Source organism: Diabrotica virgifera, chromosome 8, assembly GCF_917563875.1.
Source record: "Diabrotica virgifera virgifera chromosome 8, PGI_DIABVI_V3a".
In the NCBI taxonomy this organism is placed as follows: Eukaryota; Metazoa; Arthropoda; class Insecta; order Coleoptera; family Chrysomelidae; genus Diabrotica; species Diabrotica virgifera.
The window spans coordinates 66,362,360-66,383,677 of NC_065450.1; the positions used below are offsets into that span (position 1 = coordinate 66,362,360).

At 32.9% G+C, this 21,318-nt stretch overlaps 1 protein-coding gene across 1 annotated transcript in view; it reads left to right on the forward strand.

Annotated features, from left to right (window-relative positions):
• The window catches only part of LOC126890618 (protein KIAA0100), a 219,107-nt gene that overhangs the window by 180,732 nt on the left and 17,057 nt on the right, over positions 1–21,318 (forward strand). The window contains exons 26-30 of the mRNA XM_050659702.1: positions 934–1,131; positions 6,037–6,312; positions 11,970–12,199; positions 18,293–18,440; positions 18,501–18,594. Coding sequence (XP_050515659.1) covers positions 934–1,131; positions 6,037–6,312; positions 11,970–12,199; positions 18,293–18,440; positions 18,501–18,594 — 946 coding nt within the window. The remainder of the gene's footprint in view (positions 1–933; positions 1,132–6,036; positions 6,313–11,969; positions 12,200–18,292; positions 18,441–18,500; positions 18,595–21,318) is intronic.

Sequence of the window (21,318 nt, forward strand, 5' to 3'; positions counted from 1 at the left end):
TATTTCATAACAATTTTTTTAAATGTTTGTTGTTAGTATTTAAACAAAGATCTCTAAATACAGTCCAACAATAGTGAACTTGCATAAAATTTTAAATTCGAAAAAAATGTTATAAATCACAACAGAACATAATTTAAAACATGTATCAAAGATAAAAAAAAAGTTGTTTTTGTGTTCCGTTTGGCCCCTAAAGACGATTCTAAATTCAAATTAAAGCAACTAGCCCAAAGCGCGTCGTGACGTCATACGGTTAATGTTTACATTCTGCACCAACAAAGTAAACAAAACTGTATATAATTTTAAATTAGACATTATATACGTCAGTAGAAAATACAGTTATGTGACGTCACAAGTGTTTCGATCGTTTGAACTATTCATAGAAAACTTGTACTTTTACAAAATGGTTTTATTTTCTATAGTAAACCTTTTTTCCTTTCCTTCAAAAACTGTATCAAACTCCAATCTCAACAAACTGGTATATATTATCACAATGATATGCGATAAATGTCATTAGAATATAAATATTTTTCCCTTATTCCGCGACGATGAGCTGACCAAATACCCAAGTAGGTGGAGGCCAATAAACTAAAGAAGGAGAAGGAGAATATACCTGAATATAACCATATAGTTAAACTATGTGACGTCACGGCTCGTTTGAACTGTTTGACTATCGCAGAAGATTTTAAATTTGTATTTCTAAGTTATTGTGAGTTTTTGAAGCGTGAATTTTTGGAAATCACATTTTTAAACAAAACTGAACATTATTATGTAATAAAAAAATGTGCAAGTTCCCTATTATTTGAAGGTGACTCATTGGCAACACTCAAATTTTAGACCGTTCCATGTTGGGAAAATTCCACAATTCTAAATCGTGTTTAGATACACGTGTCCATTTCTAAAAAGTCTTCTAAATTCTTCTACCTCTCTTTTTAGTTGCAACGGATAGTTTCAAGATGTAAATGCGAATTCTTCTATGCTGACTACGGAGATATAAGCGTAGATCCAGAAGGTATCAGTGAGATTCCACCACCGCCACAAGAGGAAGTTGGACCATGGGAAAATAAGCAATCGGCCGTTGATGCATTCACCCTTATGCATTACGACTTAGACGTTTGTACGAATTCCTTACAAGTAAGTTATGAAAGTAGTTATGTTTTAGAAAGTGCAATGATTTTGACACTTAATGTATTTAGTTTTTAATTTAATTTATTTTCACTTATTTTTAATTTGTTTATGGTAAACATTATTTACACTAAAACATAATTTATATTATACAAAGCTTATCTCCAGACAATAATACGCGTTTATCAGATATTTCGATACAATTTGTAAACTCCCTACTTTAAATCGTACAGTGAATCTTCTTCTTGTTTACGTGCCATCTCCGCGACGCAGGTTGGCAATCATCATGGCTATCCTGATCTTAGATGCTGCTGCTCTGAATAGTTCGGTTGATGTGCATCCGTACCATTCCCTCAAGTTACGCAACCATGAGATTCTACTCCTTCCTACACTTCTCTTGCCCTGGATTTTCCCCTATATAATTAATTGAAGTATGTTGTATCTCTCATTACGCATAACATGTCCCAGGTATTGCAGCTTTCGTGTCTTGATGGTTTCCAATATTTCCAATATTTATACAATCCATACAATGAATACCCGTTTATTATTCAGACTAGTTCTAAAACATAAATAATTCCCTTATTACCAGAGAACGGCAGTTCTAGTCAGTGGCGCACAATAAGTACCCTACATGCGACACTATATATACACGAAATATTCGATTTTCTAAATCTGACTGAATTCAAAACCGGACCAAATCCCATCTTAAAGTTTAGGAAAAAACTCGTCCATCCATACAACTCTCCATTTTGGTCCAAGGGTGTGGATATTACAGCCCTTCCCATTTAGGGTCTGTTTTTAGTTCTCGTTACCTGACTGATCGTTACCTTTCCAACGCATGTCTAATTTCTAAAATCGGTTATACCATTCAAAAGTTACCGAGCTCAGAAGTATGACTCAATTTTTATTTAAAAAAGGGAAAATGTTTGAGGATATGTATGTATGTGGAAAAGTTACACCGATCTGAATTTTTTTTGTGTTTCAAGAGGGTATTAGGTTCGATTCAGAGCCGGTGTAATTTTTGACTTCCGACTACCCATAAGCCAGCTATAGGGCTAGGCAGATACAAAAAGGCATATTTTTTGGGCGTATATATCTTGGGTTCAAGGAGAGACAGGAAAACCGCAAATACACCAAATCAATAGCGTTGAGTTACGCTTTCAAATGGTGCCTAAGCGGTTAGGATGAGACATACACACGGCTCCTTATAGCTGAAAAACTGAAAAACCAAACTTTAAAAATTTTGGTTTTTTGACAATTACTCAAAATTTCAACCTACGAATTACGTCGATAACTGAGCGTTTGTAGCAGGACTCTAGACGCATCTAACGGTGTATATCTCATATCTGGGAAAATTCGAATTTTTAAGTTATAGGCTGCATAAATATGATCGAATCTATTTCTTATGGGGAAAACGGTTTTTCAAGTTCAATAATTCCTGTAATACCTTCAGTTATCATACTTGACCTTGGATGCATCAGATACTACTTGTCAATACGTTTCAAACTCATGTTAAATGATCAAAATCGGTTACGCTGTTCAGAAGTAATCGAGCTCTAAAAGTATAATCCATTTAAACATTATCGCTGAAATGGTTTATGTAGTTGAAATGGTTACAACGCTAAGATTAATCGTGCAATCCGAGTTCATTTGCCGGCCATAATTATTAGGATGGCTGGGATATGAACTCGGATTGTCTTATCACAAGTCTGGTGTCGTGACTACTAGATCATTTGGGAGAGAATGCGGCAAAGGCGACCATTTATAACGCTTAACGTGTAATTGAGAAACATTCTCAATGAACAACTTTATACATTTAATTTATAAAAAAACTTGAAAAACTCCTGATACAAGAATAAAAAACCGCATACAACATTCTAGCTACAAAAGAAGTGATATGAGTTATACGTGGCGCGAAAATGTATTTTCATTTTGATGAAAAATAAAATTCTAGTTTTATTTTGAAAGATTTTTTCCATAATATTTGCTAAATTTGAAGTAAAGCGCGCCACAAAAGAGCCTCTAAATGCAAACTGTATCAAAGTTACTCTTTTGTGGCGCGTTTTACTTCAAATTTAGCAATATTATGGAAAAAAATCTTTCAAAATAAATCTAGAATTTTATTTTCCATCAAAATGAAAATACATTTTTGCGCCACGTATAGCTCATATCAGTTCTTTTGTAGCTGGAATGTTGTATGCGAAACTCATTTTACAGCGTCTAGCGATTTTTTATTCTTGTATATTGTATTTCCCTTTAGCTGGTCTTCTCTTGAATTTACTGGACGGGCCATTAGATTCTCTTGAATTACGGGACTCTTGCGTGACGTCACGCAGTTAACTACTGTTCGTTTGGAATAGTATGTAGCATTGTGGGGCGGGTGGGGTTGGATAAAACAGGTCGTTACCCGTTATAAATTATAAGGGGACGGGGGGGAGTATATCCGGCAATTGAAATAGATCCAGAGGGCTATTTAAACGACCGATTCAATGTCTCATTTACACTAGTCCGCGAACACAAACACGATAGCACTGTTAGAGTTTAAACGTCACTAACTAGAACATGAACTAAGGATGGTTTCTTTATTTTTAATAAACTTAATTAATAATAAGCGTTAGCGAAACGTGTATCTTTTAAACTATAAGCTAGACACAAAATAACGATATCAAATACGCGAGAGTTTTTCGTTCAAACTAAAAAAGGGAGCGTCCAAACTGGTTGGATTCAAAATTGATACTAACTAATAACAGCGTCCACTCTGGGTGGATTGTAACTTCTTATTTTTTCACTAATACGCGAGAGTTGAAAACTCTAAACAAAAGCGGCGTCCAGTTACTCTGGATTACAAAATGCTACTGACTGCGTGACTACATTGACATTATCACTGTCTCGCCTATCAGGGACCGGGGGAAATTTCTTCGGAATTTATATTAGGTAGCTAAAACCACCTTTTAAATGTTGGCTGCTCGGGATTTCCTGGGTACAAATTTTCGGTGGGTAAAAACATCTTTTGAAGGTAAAAATTATTTTACTACCAGATACGGGTCATTCCACATCAACTCAACACACCTAATTTTCCACCCCTCTTCAGATTTGGTTATAATTTGGAATACTCATATTGGCTAATGAGGTAACCAAAAATACAAAATTTTAAATTTTAATCTCTAACCGTTTCCGAAATATGGTTAAGGCCTATGGTTATGGTTATGGTTACCAAATCCAAAACACCGCGACCATACTTTTTTGGAATTGTTGTAGAAGCTGACCTGATTGAGCTAGAATGCTGATGGAGGTGTCATTTTGCAGCATTTTTAAAGAGCTTTACAGTGATATATACAACATGATGTTATGGTAATCACGTTTTTTTCAGACAAAAAGAATATATTTTGATTAAGTTTTTTTCCAAAAAGTACATAATTTAAAATTTTCATAATATTCATAAAAATACATAGTACTGTTGCTAATAACATATAAAAATTTTATCATGGGATGGTAATGGGTTCAACATAAAAAAAATAATTTCACACATACAGTATGGTGCAAATGAAAGGAATAAATTCGTAATTTCACAAGCTGCCGACTTTAAGGAAAATACCGAAGTAGGGAAATTTTTATGCATATATATGTCATACTAGTGACGTGATCCATCTGGGCGTGATGACCGAATCGATCATTTTTTAAATGAGACTAGGGATCGTATGTTAGCTCATTCTAAAGGTTATTTAATTCTCCATTCAGTAATATAATTGTTTATACAAGGTGACAAAGAAAAGTTTTCAATTAAATTAATTGACAAAAAAAGAAGAATGTACCTATGTAATTTATTTAGATTAAAATATATTTATATATTTGTAAATCTATTTTAACTTAAATACATTACATACATTCTTCTTTTTTGTCAAATAATCTAATTAAAATAACTTTTTTTTGCCACCCTGTATAAACAATTATATTAATGTTTATATTACTGAATAGAGAATTGAATAACCTTTCAAATAAGCTAGCACACGACCGCTAGTCTCATTAAAAAAATAATCGATTACGTCATCACGCCCAGATGATGACGTCACTAGCATGATATATATGCCAAAAAATTACAATTTAAAATTGAACTGTCTCGGGATTTTTTTTTTTAAAGTCGGCATCTTGTCAAATTACGAATTTATTCCTTTCATTTGCACCATACTGTATGTGTGAAATTAATTTTTTTTATGTTGAACCCATCACCATCCCATGATAAAATTTTTATATGTTACTAACAACAGTACTATGTATTTGTAGGAATATTATGAAATTTTAAATTATGTACTTTTTGGAAAAAATCAAAATTTTTTTTTGTTTGAAAAAAACTTGTTTACCATAACATCATGTTGTATACAGTCGGAAAAATGAAAGAATACCCATGAACGAACATATAAAACACGCTGTATTTTCCTGTCACCGTGTCACAAAGAAAATTGTCCAGTGCAAGTACATGTAACAATAATTATTACATGTACTTGCGCTGGCCAATTTTTTGTGTGACACGGTGACAGGAAAATACAGCGTGTTTTATATGTTCGTTCATGGGTATTCTTTCATTTTTCCTACTGTATATCACTGTAAAGAGTTTTAAAAATTCTGCAAAATGACATCTTTCACAGTATTCTAGCTCAATTAGGACAGCTTCTACAACCATTCCAAAAGAGTATGGTCGCGATGTTTTGGATTTTTTTGTAAAATTTTACATAACCATATTTCGGAAACGGATTGAGATAAAAATTTAAAATTTTGTATTTTTCTTCACCTAATTATCCACTATGAGTACTCTAAATTTTAACAGAATCTAAATAGGTCAGGAAAAAAATTAATTCAAAGGGTGTTGATTTGACCTGGAATAGCTCATACGTAACAACACTTTTTGTTTGTTTTTAGTATGCCATGTTGTTAGATGTAGTAAACAATCTATTACTATATGTGGAACCTCATAGGAAGGAAGCTCTAGAAAAACTGGCCCGTATGCGATTTAAATTGCAGTTGCACACGGTTGAAGATCAAAGAAAACCGATACAAAATCAACAAACGCTAGTAAGAAGTACACAAAGTAAGTTAAGGAGGCTCGAAAAAGAAACGTATTTGGTGAATAAAGCTTTAGAAGAAAATCCTGATGATATAGAGTTGAGACAAGAGTCTGATAGACTTGAAAGACTGGTAAGTAATAGATCTAATTTGTTATTAAACTCCCTTAATACTTATCTCTTATTATTACAACTTGATTACTTTTGAATTTTTATATGTATTTAGCTTCCTAATTGTTTTATATTTACTACCACCACAGTATAATGAGAATCAGTAGAGTCACTCCGCGACAAATCCATTGTTCTCTATGTTGGTGACAATGTCACCCAATTCATTCTAGTTGCCATTTTAGTATTTCCTTTGGTATTCGTTGTTCATCCATTCTTTGTATATGTCCGAACTAGATAAGTTGTTGATAAGTCATCTGTGGTTGTTCGTTTAATTCATATTATGTCTCTAATGCGTTCATTGGTAATCCTTTCTCTTCTAGATTTTCCTGCCGTTCTTCTCCAAAAATCCATTTCCGTTGCTCTCAACGTTGCCATTGTTTTTGCTTTTAGTGGCCATACCTCGTAACTGAATAGATAGATACTTTTCACTATAGTCTCATATATTCTCTTTTTATTTTATTTACTGATGATTCCATAACATAGTGTTTAATATTGTGATGACTTTTCTACCTGCCGTATTTCTTTCTCATATATGGCTTTATCTAATAATCCACGAGAAAAATAAAATTCCTGTAGCTGGTTGTATACTATAAATCACAAAAAATACAAGATCCTTTGTAAAAGGTATATTTAAAAGACCCCAATAAGGGTTACATCACAAAACAAAGGTATGGGTGAAAACCCTTTAAAAGTTTCAATATCATAAATGATACTACATATTATTATTAATACAGATGGATGTTGCAAATATTCCTGGATATAACCAAGGGCAACACAGGACTCTAACCCACGTGGATGTGATATGCAAGGAATGAACCTCACATATTGAAAATTGACTGTCAACTCAGTTGACACTCATGAACCTCACATATTGAAAATTGAGTGTCAACTCAGTTGACACTCAATTTTCAATATGTCAGGTTCATTCCTTGCATATCACATCCACGTGGGTTAGAGTTCTGTGTTGCCCTGGGTTATATCTAGGAATATTTGCAACACCCATCTGTATTAATAATAATATGTAGTATCATTTAAGATTTTGAAACTTTTAAAGGGTTTTCACCCATAACTTTTTGGTGGCTCACGCATGCATGCTATTGCTTAACACTGATGATGGATTACCTATTAATCCGAAAACGTATTGTTTTGTGATGGAACTCTTATTGGGGTCTTTTAAATATAGATACCTTTTACAAAGGATCTTGTATTTTTTTGCTTTATCCAATGTTCCATCGTGCGAAGTATTGATACCTAGATATTTGTAGTCGTCATGTCGTCTGATTTGAGATCTTTTTGATGTCATCAAATGCACAAGTATTCAGTTTTCTTTTTATTGACTGCTAGACCCCATATATTGTACTCTTCTTTATTTAATTTTAGGGCCATATAGTTTAAATTGTCATAATTTTGAGCAAAACTTGATCGTCTGTAAAGTTGAGCGTATGAGCATTTTTTTCATTCTTTTTAAAGAACTTTCGAGGTTATTTTAAGTACGAGTAAAGTGGGGAATAGGCAACATCCTTGCTTCAATCCCGTTGATGTTACAAATCCTGTTGTTATTTGTGCCCCAGTTTTTGTTTTATATCAATTCTTATATAGTCCGTCAGACTTTGGCACAAGTATGACAAGTTTCATGAACTATTTTTTATATTGTCTCTTTTATGCTCATAGAAGCTAAATCCATGAAATTAAGCCGCTTGTCCCTATGCAGTAGAATACATCAAACAAAAACAGCAATATGATAAAAGACGGCGATATGTTCAACCCGTTGAGCTCTGGTAATATCGTGTAACTGACAAGTGACAGCACTTTTCCAAATGTTTGCAACTTATTATAGTATTCCATTTTAAATTTTCATTACATTTTTTTGAACTGATATTGTACATTTTTTCGAAAATAATTTTTATAAAAACGGTTTTCGCACTTTTCATTTAATCATCTACAATGATTGCTTTTTTTCGTCCATCGACCGTTTTTAGCCCTTTCCTATTGTTTGTTTTATAAAATATTTAAATAGTTAAGTATTTTCTATGGGAAATAAGCCACAATTTTACTAAAAAATGAATTTATTAACGTTTCGAAGCCCAAATCGGATTCGTTGTCAAAATACAAAATACTATTAAAATAAACAAAAATGTTGTTGCTAAGTAAAAAAATTCTGCTAATAATTTATTTAATCTGACTCATTTATATTGGCAATTCAGACGTATATTATACATTTTAAAGTAGAAGACTTTAAAATGATATCGCCAATATTTATGAGTTGCGTTCGTGGGACGACTTTACTAAAAGATAGTTCATTCGATTACATGAAATCAATCCCAACTCAAGAATATCCGCCGCAAAAAATCATAGCATGTGATCTGTCTTTAAAAAGACAACCAAATGCAACGATGACAGTAAAATTCTCGCATTAGAGATAACATAGTAAATCACGAGGGAAAACCAGGAAAAAACCTCGTGATACTATCCCGACATCGTAAGTATTTGGTCTTACATTTAATTTAATTTCAAAAAACTAATACCAAATTCTGACTTTAATATGTTTAAATTATAAATAATATTAATAATGCATAGATATACAATAAGTAATACTAAAATATAAAATTTGTACTAACTCGATATGTTATTGACTTACTAATCGTGGTATTTTCTTTCTATTGACTTCCTCTTTCAGTATGGGTAACCACATCCTACTGCATTCTACCGAGGAATTTGCGACACAATTGGTTTCATTTAGCATAATTAGAGCCGTTTCTTTGATTTATCTCTTTTTACTATCTGATTCTTTCAGGACTATACTTGAATCTCTCCACTGAACTCTTATCCCATGCGTGTTGACATATTTGAGATCTATCAAATTCTCTATTTTTAATATAAGACTGATGTTCAATTATTCTAACGTTTAATGGTCTTGATGTTTCACCTAAATAAAATTGTTCGCATTCACAAGGTATTTTATAAATGCAATTCTTTGTTCTTTCTTGTTCATTGTTAGGTTTAGTTTTAGATAGAATAGATCTCAATGTGTTTGTTGTTTTGAATGTTGTTGAAATGTTGAATTTATTTCCGAGAAACTTTTTTTTTATTTAATGGCATAGACATTAGTCATTCACTGGCTGAATGACTAATGTCTATGCCATTAAATAAAAATAAAATAAAAAAAAGTTTCTCAAATAAATTCAACATTTCAACAACATTCAAAACAACAAACACATTGAGATCTATTATATCTAAAACTAAACCTAACAATGAACAAGAAAGAACAAAGAATTGCATTTATAAAATACCTTGTGAATGCGAACAATTTTATTTAGGTGAAACATCAAGACCATTAAACGTTAGAATAAGTGAACATCAGTCTTATATTAAAAATAAAGAATTTGATAGATCTCAAATATGTCAACACGCATGGGATAATGAACATAGAGTTCAGTGGAGAGATTTAAGTATAGTCCTGAAAGAATCAGATAGTAAAAAGACATGAATCAAAGAAGCGGCTCTAATTATGCTAAATGAAACCAATTGTGTCGCAAATTCCTCAGTAGAATGCAGTAGGATGTGGTTCTTCTTCTTCTACGGCACTACAGCCCAAATTGAGCCTTGGCCTCCTTTTTTTTTGCCTCCACCCTTGCCTGTCTGTGGCTGCTCTTCTCCATACACGGACTCCTAAAAGGGCTTGTGCGTCGCTGTTTACTGTGTCTTCCCAGCGCTTTCGTGGCTTCCCAACCGGTCTCTTTCCTTGCATTCTAGCATTCAGTGCTCGTTTTGGTAGCCTATCCTCTCCCATTCTTATCACATGTCCGGCCCATTGCAATCTTTGTAATCTAATGAAGTCTGACAGGGGCGTTTCCTTATAAAGTTGATAAAGCTCGTTGTTGTATCGACTTCTGAAGATTCCGTTTTCCCTCACAGGTCCTAGTATTCTCCTAAGTACTTTCCTTTCGAATGTGTCGAGTTTGTTTTTGGATGTTTCTTTCAGCACCCAGACTTCACTGCCATAGCATGTTATTGGTCGAATTAAGGTTTTATAGATTCTCATCTTTGTATTTCGGTGGACACTTTTTGACCGAAATATATGGGAGAGGGCAAAATAAGCTCTGTTTGCCTGCGTTATTCTCTTCCTTATTTCTCCATCTTCTGATCCGTCGGCATATATTTCTACTCCCAGGTATGTAAACTTTTCAACCGTTTCAATGTCATCTTCATGTATAATGTTTTCTGGGACTATATTTCTTCTCGTCTGAGTCATTATTTTTGTTTTTTCTGTGTTAATTTCCAGACCTAGCATTTTTGTTTGTGTTTTTAACTCTGCATATGTTTCCTGTGCTCCTGTTGATGTTCTACTCATAATATTAATATCAGCATAAGCGGCCAGTTGAACCGTTCGGTTGGTCAGTAGATTTCCTCGTCCAGTTTGCATTTGCCTAACCGCATACTCCAGTGCCAGGTTAAACAATGTTGGGGCCAGCCCATCTCCCTGTTTTAGTCCCTGCGAAATGTTAAAAAAGTCTGTCCGGTGGTTTTGTATTCGTACACATGCCTGAGTTTCATCCATTGTGGCTTTAATGAGTCTTATTAACTTGTGTGGTATTGCCAATTCAGCCAATATATAGTATAGTTTGTTCCTTTTGACTGAGTCGTATGCCTGTTTGAAGTCTACAAACACGTTGTGAACATCAATATCGTGTTCCCATGCTTTGCTCAAGATCTGTTTTACTGTGAATATTTGATCCAGTGTCGGATACTGAAAGAGGAAGTCAATAGAAAGAAAATACCACGATTAGTAAGTCAATAACATATCGAGTTAGTACAAATTTTATATTTTAGTATTACTTATTGTATATCTATGCATTATTAATAATATTTATAATTTAAACATATTAAAGTCAGAATTTGGTATTAGTTTTTTGAAAGTAAATTAAATGTAAGACCAAATACTTACGATGTCGGGATAGTATCACGAGGTTTTTTCCTGGTTTTCCCTCGTGATTTACTATGGAATCTCTAACGCGAGAATTTTACTGTCATCGTTGCATTTGGTTGTCTTTTTAAAGACAGATCACATGCTATGACTTTTTTGCGACGGATATTCTTGAGTTGGGATTGATTTCATGTAATCGAATGAACTATCTTTTAATAAAGTCGTCCTAGGAACGCAACTCATAAATATTGGCGATACCATTTTAAAGTCTTCTACTTTAAAATGTATAATATACGTCTGAATTGCCAATATAAATGAGTCAGATTAAATAAATTATTAGAAGAATTTTTTTACTTAGCAACAACATTTTTGTTTATTTTAATAGTATTTTGTATTTTGACAACGAAACCCGATTTGGGCTTCGAAACGTTAATAAATTCATTTTTTAGTAAAATTGTGGCTTATTTCCCATAGAAAATACTTAATTATAAAAATGCCACAAGGAAATAGCCTCAGAACAACATTTAAATAGTTTTTTTAATTGTGCAGCACATCTGTAACCCAACAAACATTGTGGTCGGGTCAATACGACCATAACCATGATGATAGTGGTATTAACGTTTCTTATTCTTAAATGGTCTCATTCTTAAAATACTTTCCGATAATTCTGATCATTTTATTTTTGATATTTGTAGATGTACGACTGCAAAAACCAACTCAACGCACAAAGCGAAGAACTAGATATGATGCTGTCCTGTTTCAAGGAGACTCAACTATTGGTAAATTCTAGGCTAGCTACAACAAGAAGCGACAAACCTTTAACTGTTGTTAGAGCCAATGAAATTTGCTTTAAGCATGCACAGTGGAGATTGACTGAAGCTGATGGGCAGATTGGTATCGCAGATTTAGTATTAAGCAACTTTTTGTAAGTATCGATTGTTTACTGTTTTTATTGGAGACTGACCACAATTTTAGTTTAAAATTCATTTATTTTGACATTTCTATTTCCACTTAGGAAATCATCCTATATATCAATTCTAATATCTAAAACTGTTTAGGACACTAACAAAAGCAAAATATTTGAGTATATCTAAAGAAGCGATTAAATGTAAACTCGAAGTAATCTGGAATAGAAACATTATGTACTGGATTATAAGAAGCAGAATACAAAGAGTACCGCCGTTAAAATACATAAAATGCCCTCACTCCCAATTTTTTTTTATTTTTTTACGTTCTATGTGATCAAAAATTAAAACTCAACACAATTTTAATCCGCCATCCCTTGCCCCCTCCACCCCACCAACAAAAGTGTCATTTTTCGTTTTTATTTCTTTTAGCTGGGATGCAATTAATTTAAAAATTTCAAAAAATTCACACGCCTAATTGAGGCTTTTACAAAACATTTTTTGTAGACCTGCCAGTTAAGCGTACATTGTACATTATCTTAAAAATGTATTTTTTTTTTTCGAAAAAAAGCGTGTAATTTTTTGTTTGAGATGGCTACCGGCCTAATTTTCTTATTTTATGTATTTTATCAAAAACTGTATTTCTAATTCTTTTTCAAGATTTTTTCATAAGGTGCGTCACCTTAAAAAACCCGAAATTCTGGGCGGGAAATATTTTGGGGGGACTTTCTTCATTTTATAGACTTCAAAATAGATGAAAGAATAGAAATGAATGTTTATTAAAAGACTAAGTTTTCACTCTAATGGCATATAACATATCCCACCAGAATGAAAACAATGGGAACCTTCTCTGGTTACACCTCCGAGGCTTCTACAATTTGCAAGCCATACGGATGCTGAGACTAAGGAAGATGAGGGAATTCTACAATTTACAATTCACGTCACATCTGCTCAGCGCGGTAAAGTTCCAACGAGACTGGTTCCCTTCATACTCCATACAGAGTAAATGTAAATCAAAAATGAATAACCATTTTCAATTTCGTTGCAAAACGAAAATACAGCCGAACCATATTCCAGTCCAATCAGAGAGTGCTGCAAGCACCTCTACCGGTTTCGAAACTTATTAGTCTCTCATCAGGAGGCACATATGATGAGAGACTAATAAGTTTCGAAACCGGTAGAGGTGCTTGCAGCACTCTCTGATTGGACTGGAATATGGTTCGGCTGTATTTTCGTTTTGCAACGAAATTGAAAATGGTTATTCATTTTTGATTTACATTTACCCTGTGTGGAGTATGAAGGGAACCAGTCTCGTTGGAACTTTACCGCGCTGAGCAGATGTGACGTGAATTGTAAATTGTAGAATTCCCTCATCTTCCTTAGTCTCAGCATCCGTATGGCTTGCAAATTGTAGAAGCCTCGGAGGTGTAACCAGAGAAGGTTCCCATTGTTTTCATTCTGGTGGGATATGTTATATGCCATTAGAGTGAAAACTTAGTCTTTTGCTAGCAGTTGCCGCTAGGGCATCTATGCCATTTCGTTCGTTGCAATTCGGGACTGCACGCTGGGGTTTGTTTTGGTTGGATCAGGGAGAGCAGCATATGTGCCTCCTGATGAGAGACTAATAAGTTTCGAAACCGGTAGAGGTGCTTGCAGCACTCTCTGATTGGACTGGAATATGGTTCGGCTGTATTTTCGTTTTGCAACGAAATTGAAAATGGTTATTCATTTTTGAATGTTTATTACACGTTATATATAATTTGAAGTAACTGAGTCCTTTAGGACATTCAAAAATTAGGTACAACACATTAAACCCCCAAAAACCTGTTTTTTCAAATTATTGCGATTTTTGGCGGGATTAATCATATTTTTGAAATCGATAAAACCTGAATAATTTTGTTTCATTTTTTACGTTATATGTGTTTAACAAAAGTAATTTTAGCCCGCCACCCCCTCCCTGAACCCCTAAAATGGATTTTTCGTTTTTTTTTTCAGTGGGTTTTTCAGAAAGAATTCAAGGAAAGAAAAAGTCCTATTGGAAGACCAAAAAAGAGATGGAAAGAGGAAGTAGATGAGGATGCCAAAAAGCTCATAAAAACACGTTCATGCAAAAGTACAACAGTAAATAGAATTGATTGGAGAAGCTTCACTAACATAAAGAAAACAAACTTCATGGTTATATATCAAAGAAAAATATTAGAAACATCAATCTACACGTAAATACACACACCGGCAAAATTAGCCGAACACTTTAAAAATGGGACATGTTTGATGTCTCGGATTTCCTAAACCAGTTGTCCGATTTGAGTGATTTTTTTAATATATTATAGCCTTATCATTTAAGAATACTGGTGTAATAATATTGATACTGGACAGGTAAATGTCATTTTATACCGGGTGTTACAATCATACTATGTTTTTTCCTTAAAGTTCGGAGCACTCTGTGGAATATTCTAGCCTATATAAAATATTAAAATTAAAACTCAATTGTAGCCTTAGGCTTTCTTAACATTTTCTAATTTTGATAATTTGCTTAGGTTGGATAATAAAAAAGTTAGGTACTTTAACAACACTAGTCATTTTTTCATCAATACAGGGTGTTTCTAAATAATTGGGACAAACTTTAAGGGGTAATTCTACATGAAAAACTAATGACAGTTTGTTTTATAAACATATGTCCGCAAATGCTTCGTTTCCGAAATACGGGATATTGAATTTTTTCTTTTAAACTGACGATTTATTTATTGCTCTAAAACCGGTTGATATATGCAAATGAAATTTGGTAGGTTTTAAGATGTAGTTATTGCGCATTTTTTGACATGCAATTATGAATTTTATATTCACCACTGGCGTGCATAAGGGTATAAACATTTTAGATATATCCCGAATGCACGCCAATGGTGAAAATAAAATTTTTAGTTGTATGTCAAAAAATTTGCAATAACTACCTCTTAAAACCTACCAAATTTCATTTGCATATCTCAACCAGTTTTAGAGCAATAAATAAATCATCAGTTTGAAAGAAAAAAATTTAACATCCCGTATCTCGTAAACCAAGCATTTGCGGACATATGATTATAAAGCAAAGGGTCATTAGTTTTTCATGTAGAATTACCCCTTATAGTTTGTCTCACTTATTTAGAAACACCCTGTATTGATGAAGATCGTGACTAGTTGTTAAAGTACCTAACTTTAGTATTATCCAACCTAAGTAAATGATCCAAATAAGAAAATGTTAAGAAAGCCTAAGGGTACAATTAAGTTTTAATTTTAATATTTTATATAGGCTAGAATATTCCACAGAGTGCTCCGAACTTTAAGGAAAAAACATAGTATGATTGTAACACCCGGTATAAAATGACGTTTACCTGTCTAGTAACAATATTATTACACCGATATTCTTAAATGATACGGCTATAACATATTAAAAAAATCACTCAAATCGAATAACTGGTTTAGGAAATCCGAGACATCAAACATGTCCCATTTTTAAAGTGTTCGGCTAATTTTGCCGGTGTGTGTACTAAGACGATAGAACGAGTTCAGAATTATAACTATTTAGGGACAAACATTAGTGAAACAAACGATTATACCAAAGAAATCAGAATTAGAATAGAAAAGGCTAGAAGTGCATTCATTAATATGAAACAAATATTATGTAGTAGAGACCTCAGCCTAAATCTTAGAAAGCGATTACTAAATTGTTATTTATTTTCTGTTCTTTTGTATGGTGTGGAGACATGGACTCTTAATAAACAATATCTCAATAGATTGGAAGCATTTGAAATGTGGACATATCGAAGAATGCTGAGAATCTCCTGGACAGAATAACCAATGACGAAGTACTAACAAGAATACAGAACAGCAGGGAGAAACTGGATTCCATCAAAATAAGAAAACTTTAATACTTGGATCATATAACACGTGGTGACAGATATGAACTCCTAAAATTTATTATGCAGGGAAAGATTCAAGGAAGGCGTAGCATAGTTAGGAGAAAAATGTCCGGGCTGAGAAATCTCAGAGAAGGGTTTGGATGCAGCTCAACTGAACTCTTTCGGGCTGTAGTGTCAAAAGTTAGAATAGCAATGATGATTGCCAACCTTCGTCGCGGAGATGGCACGTAAAGAAGAAGAAGGAGAAGCTTGCTGAAGGAGGCCAAGCCCAGTGTGGGCTGTAGTGTCATTGGATGGATGTGTAGGGGAGAGGGTTGTGGGTTAAAATTGTGCCGAGTCTTATTTTTAATCACATATAATTAAAAAAAAGAATGTGTTGTGTACTTTGTACGGACGTAAGAAGTTATACTTCTATTATACAGGGTGTCCCGAAAAGGTTGGTCATAAATTATACCACACATTCTGGAGTCAAAAATAGTTCGATTGAACCTAACTTACCTTAGTACAAATGTGCTCATAAAAAAAGTTACAGCCCTTTGAAGTTACAAAATGAAAATCGATTTTTTTCAATATATCGAAAACAATTAAAGATTTTTTATTGAAAATGGACACGTGTCATTCTTATGGCAGGAGCATCTTAAAACAAAATTATAGTTAGATTTGTCCACCCCATAATAATTTTATGGGGGTTTTGATCCCTTAAACCCCCCCAAACTTTTGTGTGCGTTTCAATTAATTCATTATTGTGGTACCATTAGTTAAACACAACGTTTTTAACACTTTTTTGCCTCTCAGTATTTTTTCGGTAAGTGAGTTTTTATCGAGATGCGGCGTCTTTTTTAATATATTTACATAAAATTTTTATGGGAGTTTTGTCCCTTTAAACCCCCCAAATGTTTGTGTACGTTCCAATTAAACTATTATTGTGGCACCATTAGTTAAACACAGTGTTTTTAAAAAATTTTTGCCTCTTTGTCTTTTTTTGATAAGTCACCTTTTATCGAGATGTGGCTTCTTTTTCAAAATATACCTAAAAATGTAAATTATAAATACATTTTCAGATTATTAACAGGTCTCTATAATCGTACTTAACCATATACAAATATGTGGTGGATTCGATAAATATTCAAAATATCTCGATAAACACTGGCTTATCGAAAAAGTCCTAAGAGGCAAAAATGTTTTAAAAATAGTGTGTTTAAGTAATGGTGCCACACTAATAATTAAATTGCAACGTACAAAAAAGTTTGGGGGGAGGGTTTAAGGAAACAAAACCCCCATAAATTTTTTATGGGGTGCACAAATTTCACTTTAATTTTTATTTAAGATGCTGCTGACATAAGAATGCCACATGTCCATTTTCAATGAAAAATCTTCAAGAGTTTTCGATATATTAAAATAAATTGATTTTCATTTTGTAACTTCAAAGGGTTGTAACTTTTTTTGTGTGCAGTATTGTATATAGGTAAGTGAGGTTCAATCAACCTATTTTTGACCCCAGAATCTGTGGTATAATTTATGACCAATCTTTTCGGGACACCCTGTATAATTTCAACGAAATAAATATAATTACGTATTTGTTATGGGAAATAAGCCACAATTTTACTAAAATAGCTTCAGAACAACATTAAGAAATAAATATACTTAACAGTTTATTTGAATTTTATTTAAATATTAAACTAACTTTCTTACCTACCACTTTCAAAAAATTTTTATTAAAAAAATAAAAAAAAAAAAGAATATGAATCGTCCGGGATTTGAACCCGGGATCTCTCGATCTCTGGTCCAATGCTCTACCAACCAAGCTATCAAGCCCCGTGTTATTGACGTCTCGGATATAATTACACATCACGGTGACAAATAGATCAAGTGAAGTATAAAAATAGATATTTTATTATCTTACGCCCGAGGAAGACAAATCCAAAGACACAAAAATTATAATAAATAATACATTTACTAAAAACACTAATATATTCTTTTAATGACTCATTTGCGCTGATACATACATAATTTGAAATATTAGCAACGAAGTACATACTGTCTGTCTGCACATGCGCCAGGGAATTATAAAATTTTACTCTCGATCGTAAAGAAGTATAACTTCAAAAAAGTGAATTCTGGGACTGAGGGCGTTTTGCCTATCTTAACGAGGATACCTTTTTGTTGATTAGAGTGTACTTTTTGTGATAAGTATTTATTTTACTTGTCTTATTCTAGGTACACTAAAAATTCCAAAAGTGACGACTCGGTAGAACATCTCATGGAATTGGGATATTTGAGAATGACCAATCTGTTACCGAATGAAATATACAAAGAAGTAATATGTCCGACTGAAATTCAATTCGACATGCCAATAGAGCACAAAGTAAGCTTAACCAACATTACTTTAACTTACTCCTACAATTATATTTTTCTTTTTTTGTAGAAAGTGTTAAGGATCTTCTGCAGGGAGAAGCCACCTGTTGGCGGAATATCTGTCAAGGAAATATTTGAAATTAATTTAGTACCATTAACCATAGGTATGTTTTATATTTTTGTATATCGACTAATAGTTTTGTTAAAATTAGAGGATTGATGATATAATATGTTCTGGTTAAAAGGTTTTAATAGCAAGTCGTAAAATATTTTATTGCTTTTAAATACGTAACTGTAAGCCATAAATCACAAACCTGTATTTTTTTATCGTTCTATTTTTACTAAAAGGATTCTTAATAGTCGATTATAATAATCGTTTTATTGTTTGAATGTACAAACTAGAAGGTAATTAAAAAAGACCGCTAAAAATATTCGTTAAGATCTTTGCTGCAATTCCCTATAAATTGCTTCTTCTTAGATAACAAGAATAACAAGACACTATCACGTCCCTAGTTGGGACGGTCACATCACGCGATATCTACGTATCATTCTCTAAATAATTCTCAGTTCGGATAGTTCACACCTGGTAACTTTGCTTAAATAAAATAAAATACTTAACTTAATATACTTACGGTGCTGGTAGGTCGGAGTTTAAATCCTAGCTCCGGCAAGAACAACTAGACATTTTTAAAATGTCTATAGGCCCCAGGTCAACTCAGACTGAATAAAATGAGTACCTTGGGTAAAACCAGGGGTAATAAGAGGCGGTTGAAGCGTAGCACTGGCCCTGTTACCTTCCTTGTATACCGTAAGCCCTAGATATAGCAGACTACCCTGCTTTAACCCCAAAGCCGAGTCAGCGGTATAAAACGGGAGACTATCATTTCTTAATCTACTATTACTTCAACATCGAATTGTATTTACCTTGCTTCGACGAAGATTAAAAATAGGAGGATTTCATAATCAACCACTTAAAAGTTGGCTTTTCGTCTTATGTTGAAGACAAGAGACATCCACAGCAAGTAGTTTATATGTAAACTTAATTTAATATTTTAACTATTTAATGGGAAATAAGCCACAATATTATTAAAAATTGATTTTTATTAACGTTTCGACGCCCAAATCGGGTGCCGTTGTCAAAATACAAAATACTACTAACATAAACAAAAATGTTGTTGCTTAGTAAACAAATTCTTCTAATAATTTATTTAATTTGACTCATTTATATCGGCAATTCAGATACATATGATACATTTTAAAGTAAAAGACTTCAAAAAGGTTATTGCCAATATTTATGAGTTGCGTTCCTGGGACGACTTTACTGAAAGATAGTTCATTCGATTACTTGAAATCAACCCCAACTCAAGAATATCCGTCACAAAAAAATCATAGCATGTGATCTGTCTTTAAAAAGACAACCACATGTAACGGTGACATTAAAATTCTCGCGTTAGAGATCTCATAGTAAATCACGAGGGAAAACCAGGAAAAACCTCGTGATACTATCCCGACATCGTAAGTATTTGGTCGTACATTTAATTTACTCTCAAAATTAATACCAAATTCTGACTTTACTATAATTTTGTTTAAATTATAAATAATATCAATAATACATGGATATATAAGTAATACTAAAATATAAAATATGTACTAACTCGACTATTAACTTACTAATTGTGGTATTTTCTTTTTATTGACTTCCTCTTTCAGTATGGGTATCCACATCCTACTGCATTCCACCGAGGAATTTGCGACACAATTGGTTTCGTTTAGCATAATTAGAGCCGCTTCTTTGATTTTTCTCTTTTTACTATCTGTTTCTTTCAGGACTATACTTGAATCTCTCCATTGAACTCTATGTTCATTATCCCATGCGTGTTGACATATTTGAGATCTATCAAATTCTCTATTTTTAATATAAGATTGACGTTCACTTATTCTAACGTTTAATGGTCTTGATGTTTCACCTATATAAAACTGTTCGCATTCAAAAGGTATCTTATAAATACAATTCTTTGTCCTTTCTTGTTCATTGTTAGGTTTAGTTTTAGATAGAATCGATCTCAATGTGTTGGTTGTTTTGAATGTTGTTGAAATGTTGAATTTATTTCCTATTGTTTTAAGTTTCTCGGATAGTCCTTTTATGTATGGTATTGATATTTTCCTCGTATTATTTCTTGTGAATGTTGTAGGATCCAGTTCTATGTTGTTCTGTTCCATTCGATCCAATCTTGACAAATCCTTATTTATAAACGATAAAGGATAATCATTTTTTAATAAAACAGATGTTAAGAATTGTTTTTCTTCTAAAAATGAATTTTCGTTAGAACAAGTAATTTTGGCTCTATCATATAAGGATTTTATGCTTCCCTTTTTAACGTTGATGTTGTGATTTGATTTGTAATTGATTATTAAAAATGATTATCCTTTATCGTTTATAAATAAGGAATTGTCAAGATTGGATCGAACGGAACAGAACAACATAGAACGGGATCCTACAACATTCACAAGAAATAATACGAGGAAAATATCAATACCATACATAAAAGGACTATCCGAGAAACTTAAAACAATAGGAAATAAATTCAACATTTCAACAACATTCAAAACAACCAACACATTGAGATCTATTCTATCTAAAGCTAAACCTAACAATGAACAAGAAAGGACAAAGAATTGTATTTATAAAATACCTTGTGAATGCGAACAGTTTTATATAGGTGAAACATCAAGACCATTAAACGTTAGAATAAGTGAACATCAATCTTATATTAAAAATAGAGAATTTGATAGATCTCAAATATGTCAACACGCATGGGATAATGAACATAGAGTTCAGTGGAGAGATTCAAGTATAGTCCTGAAAGAATCAGATAGTAAAAAGAGAA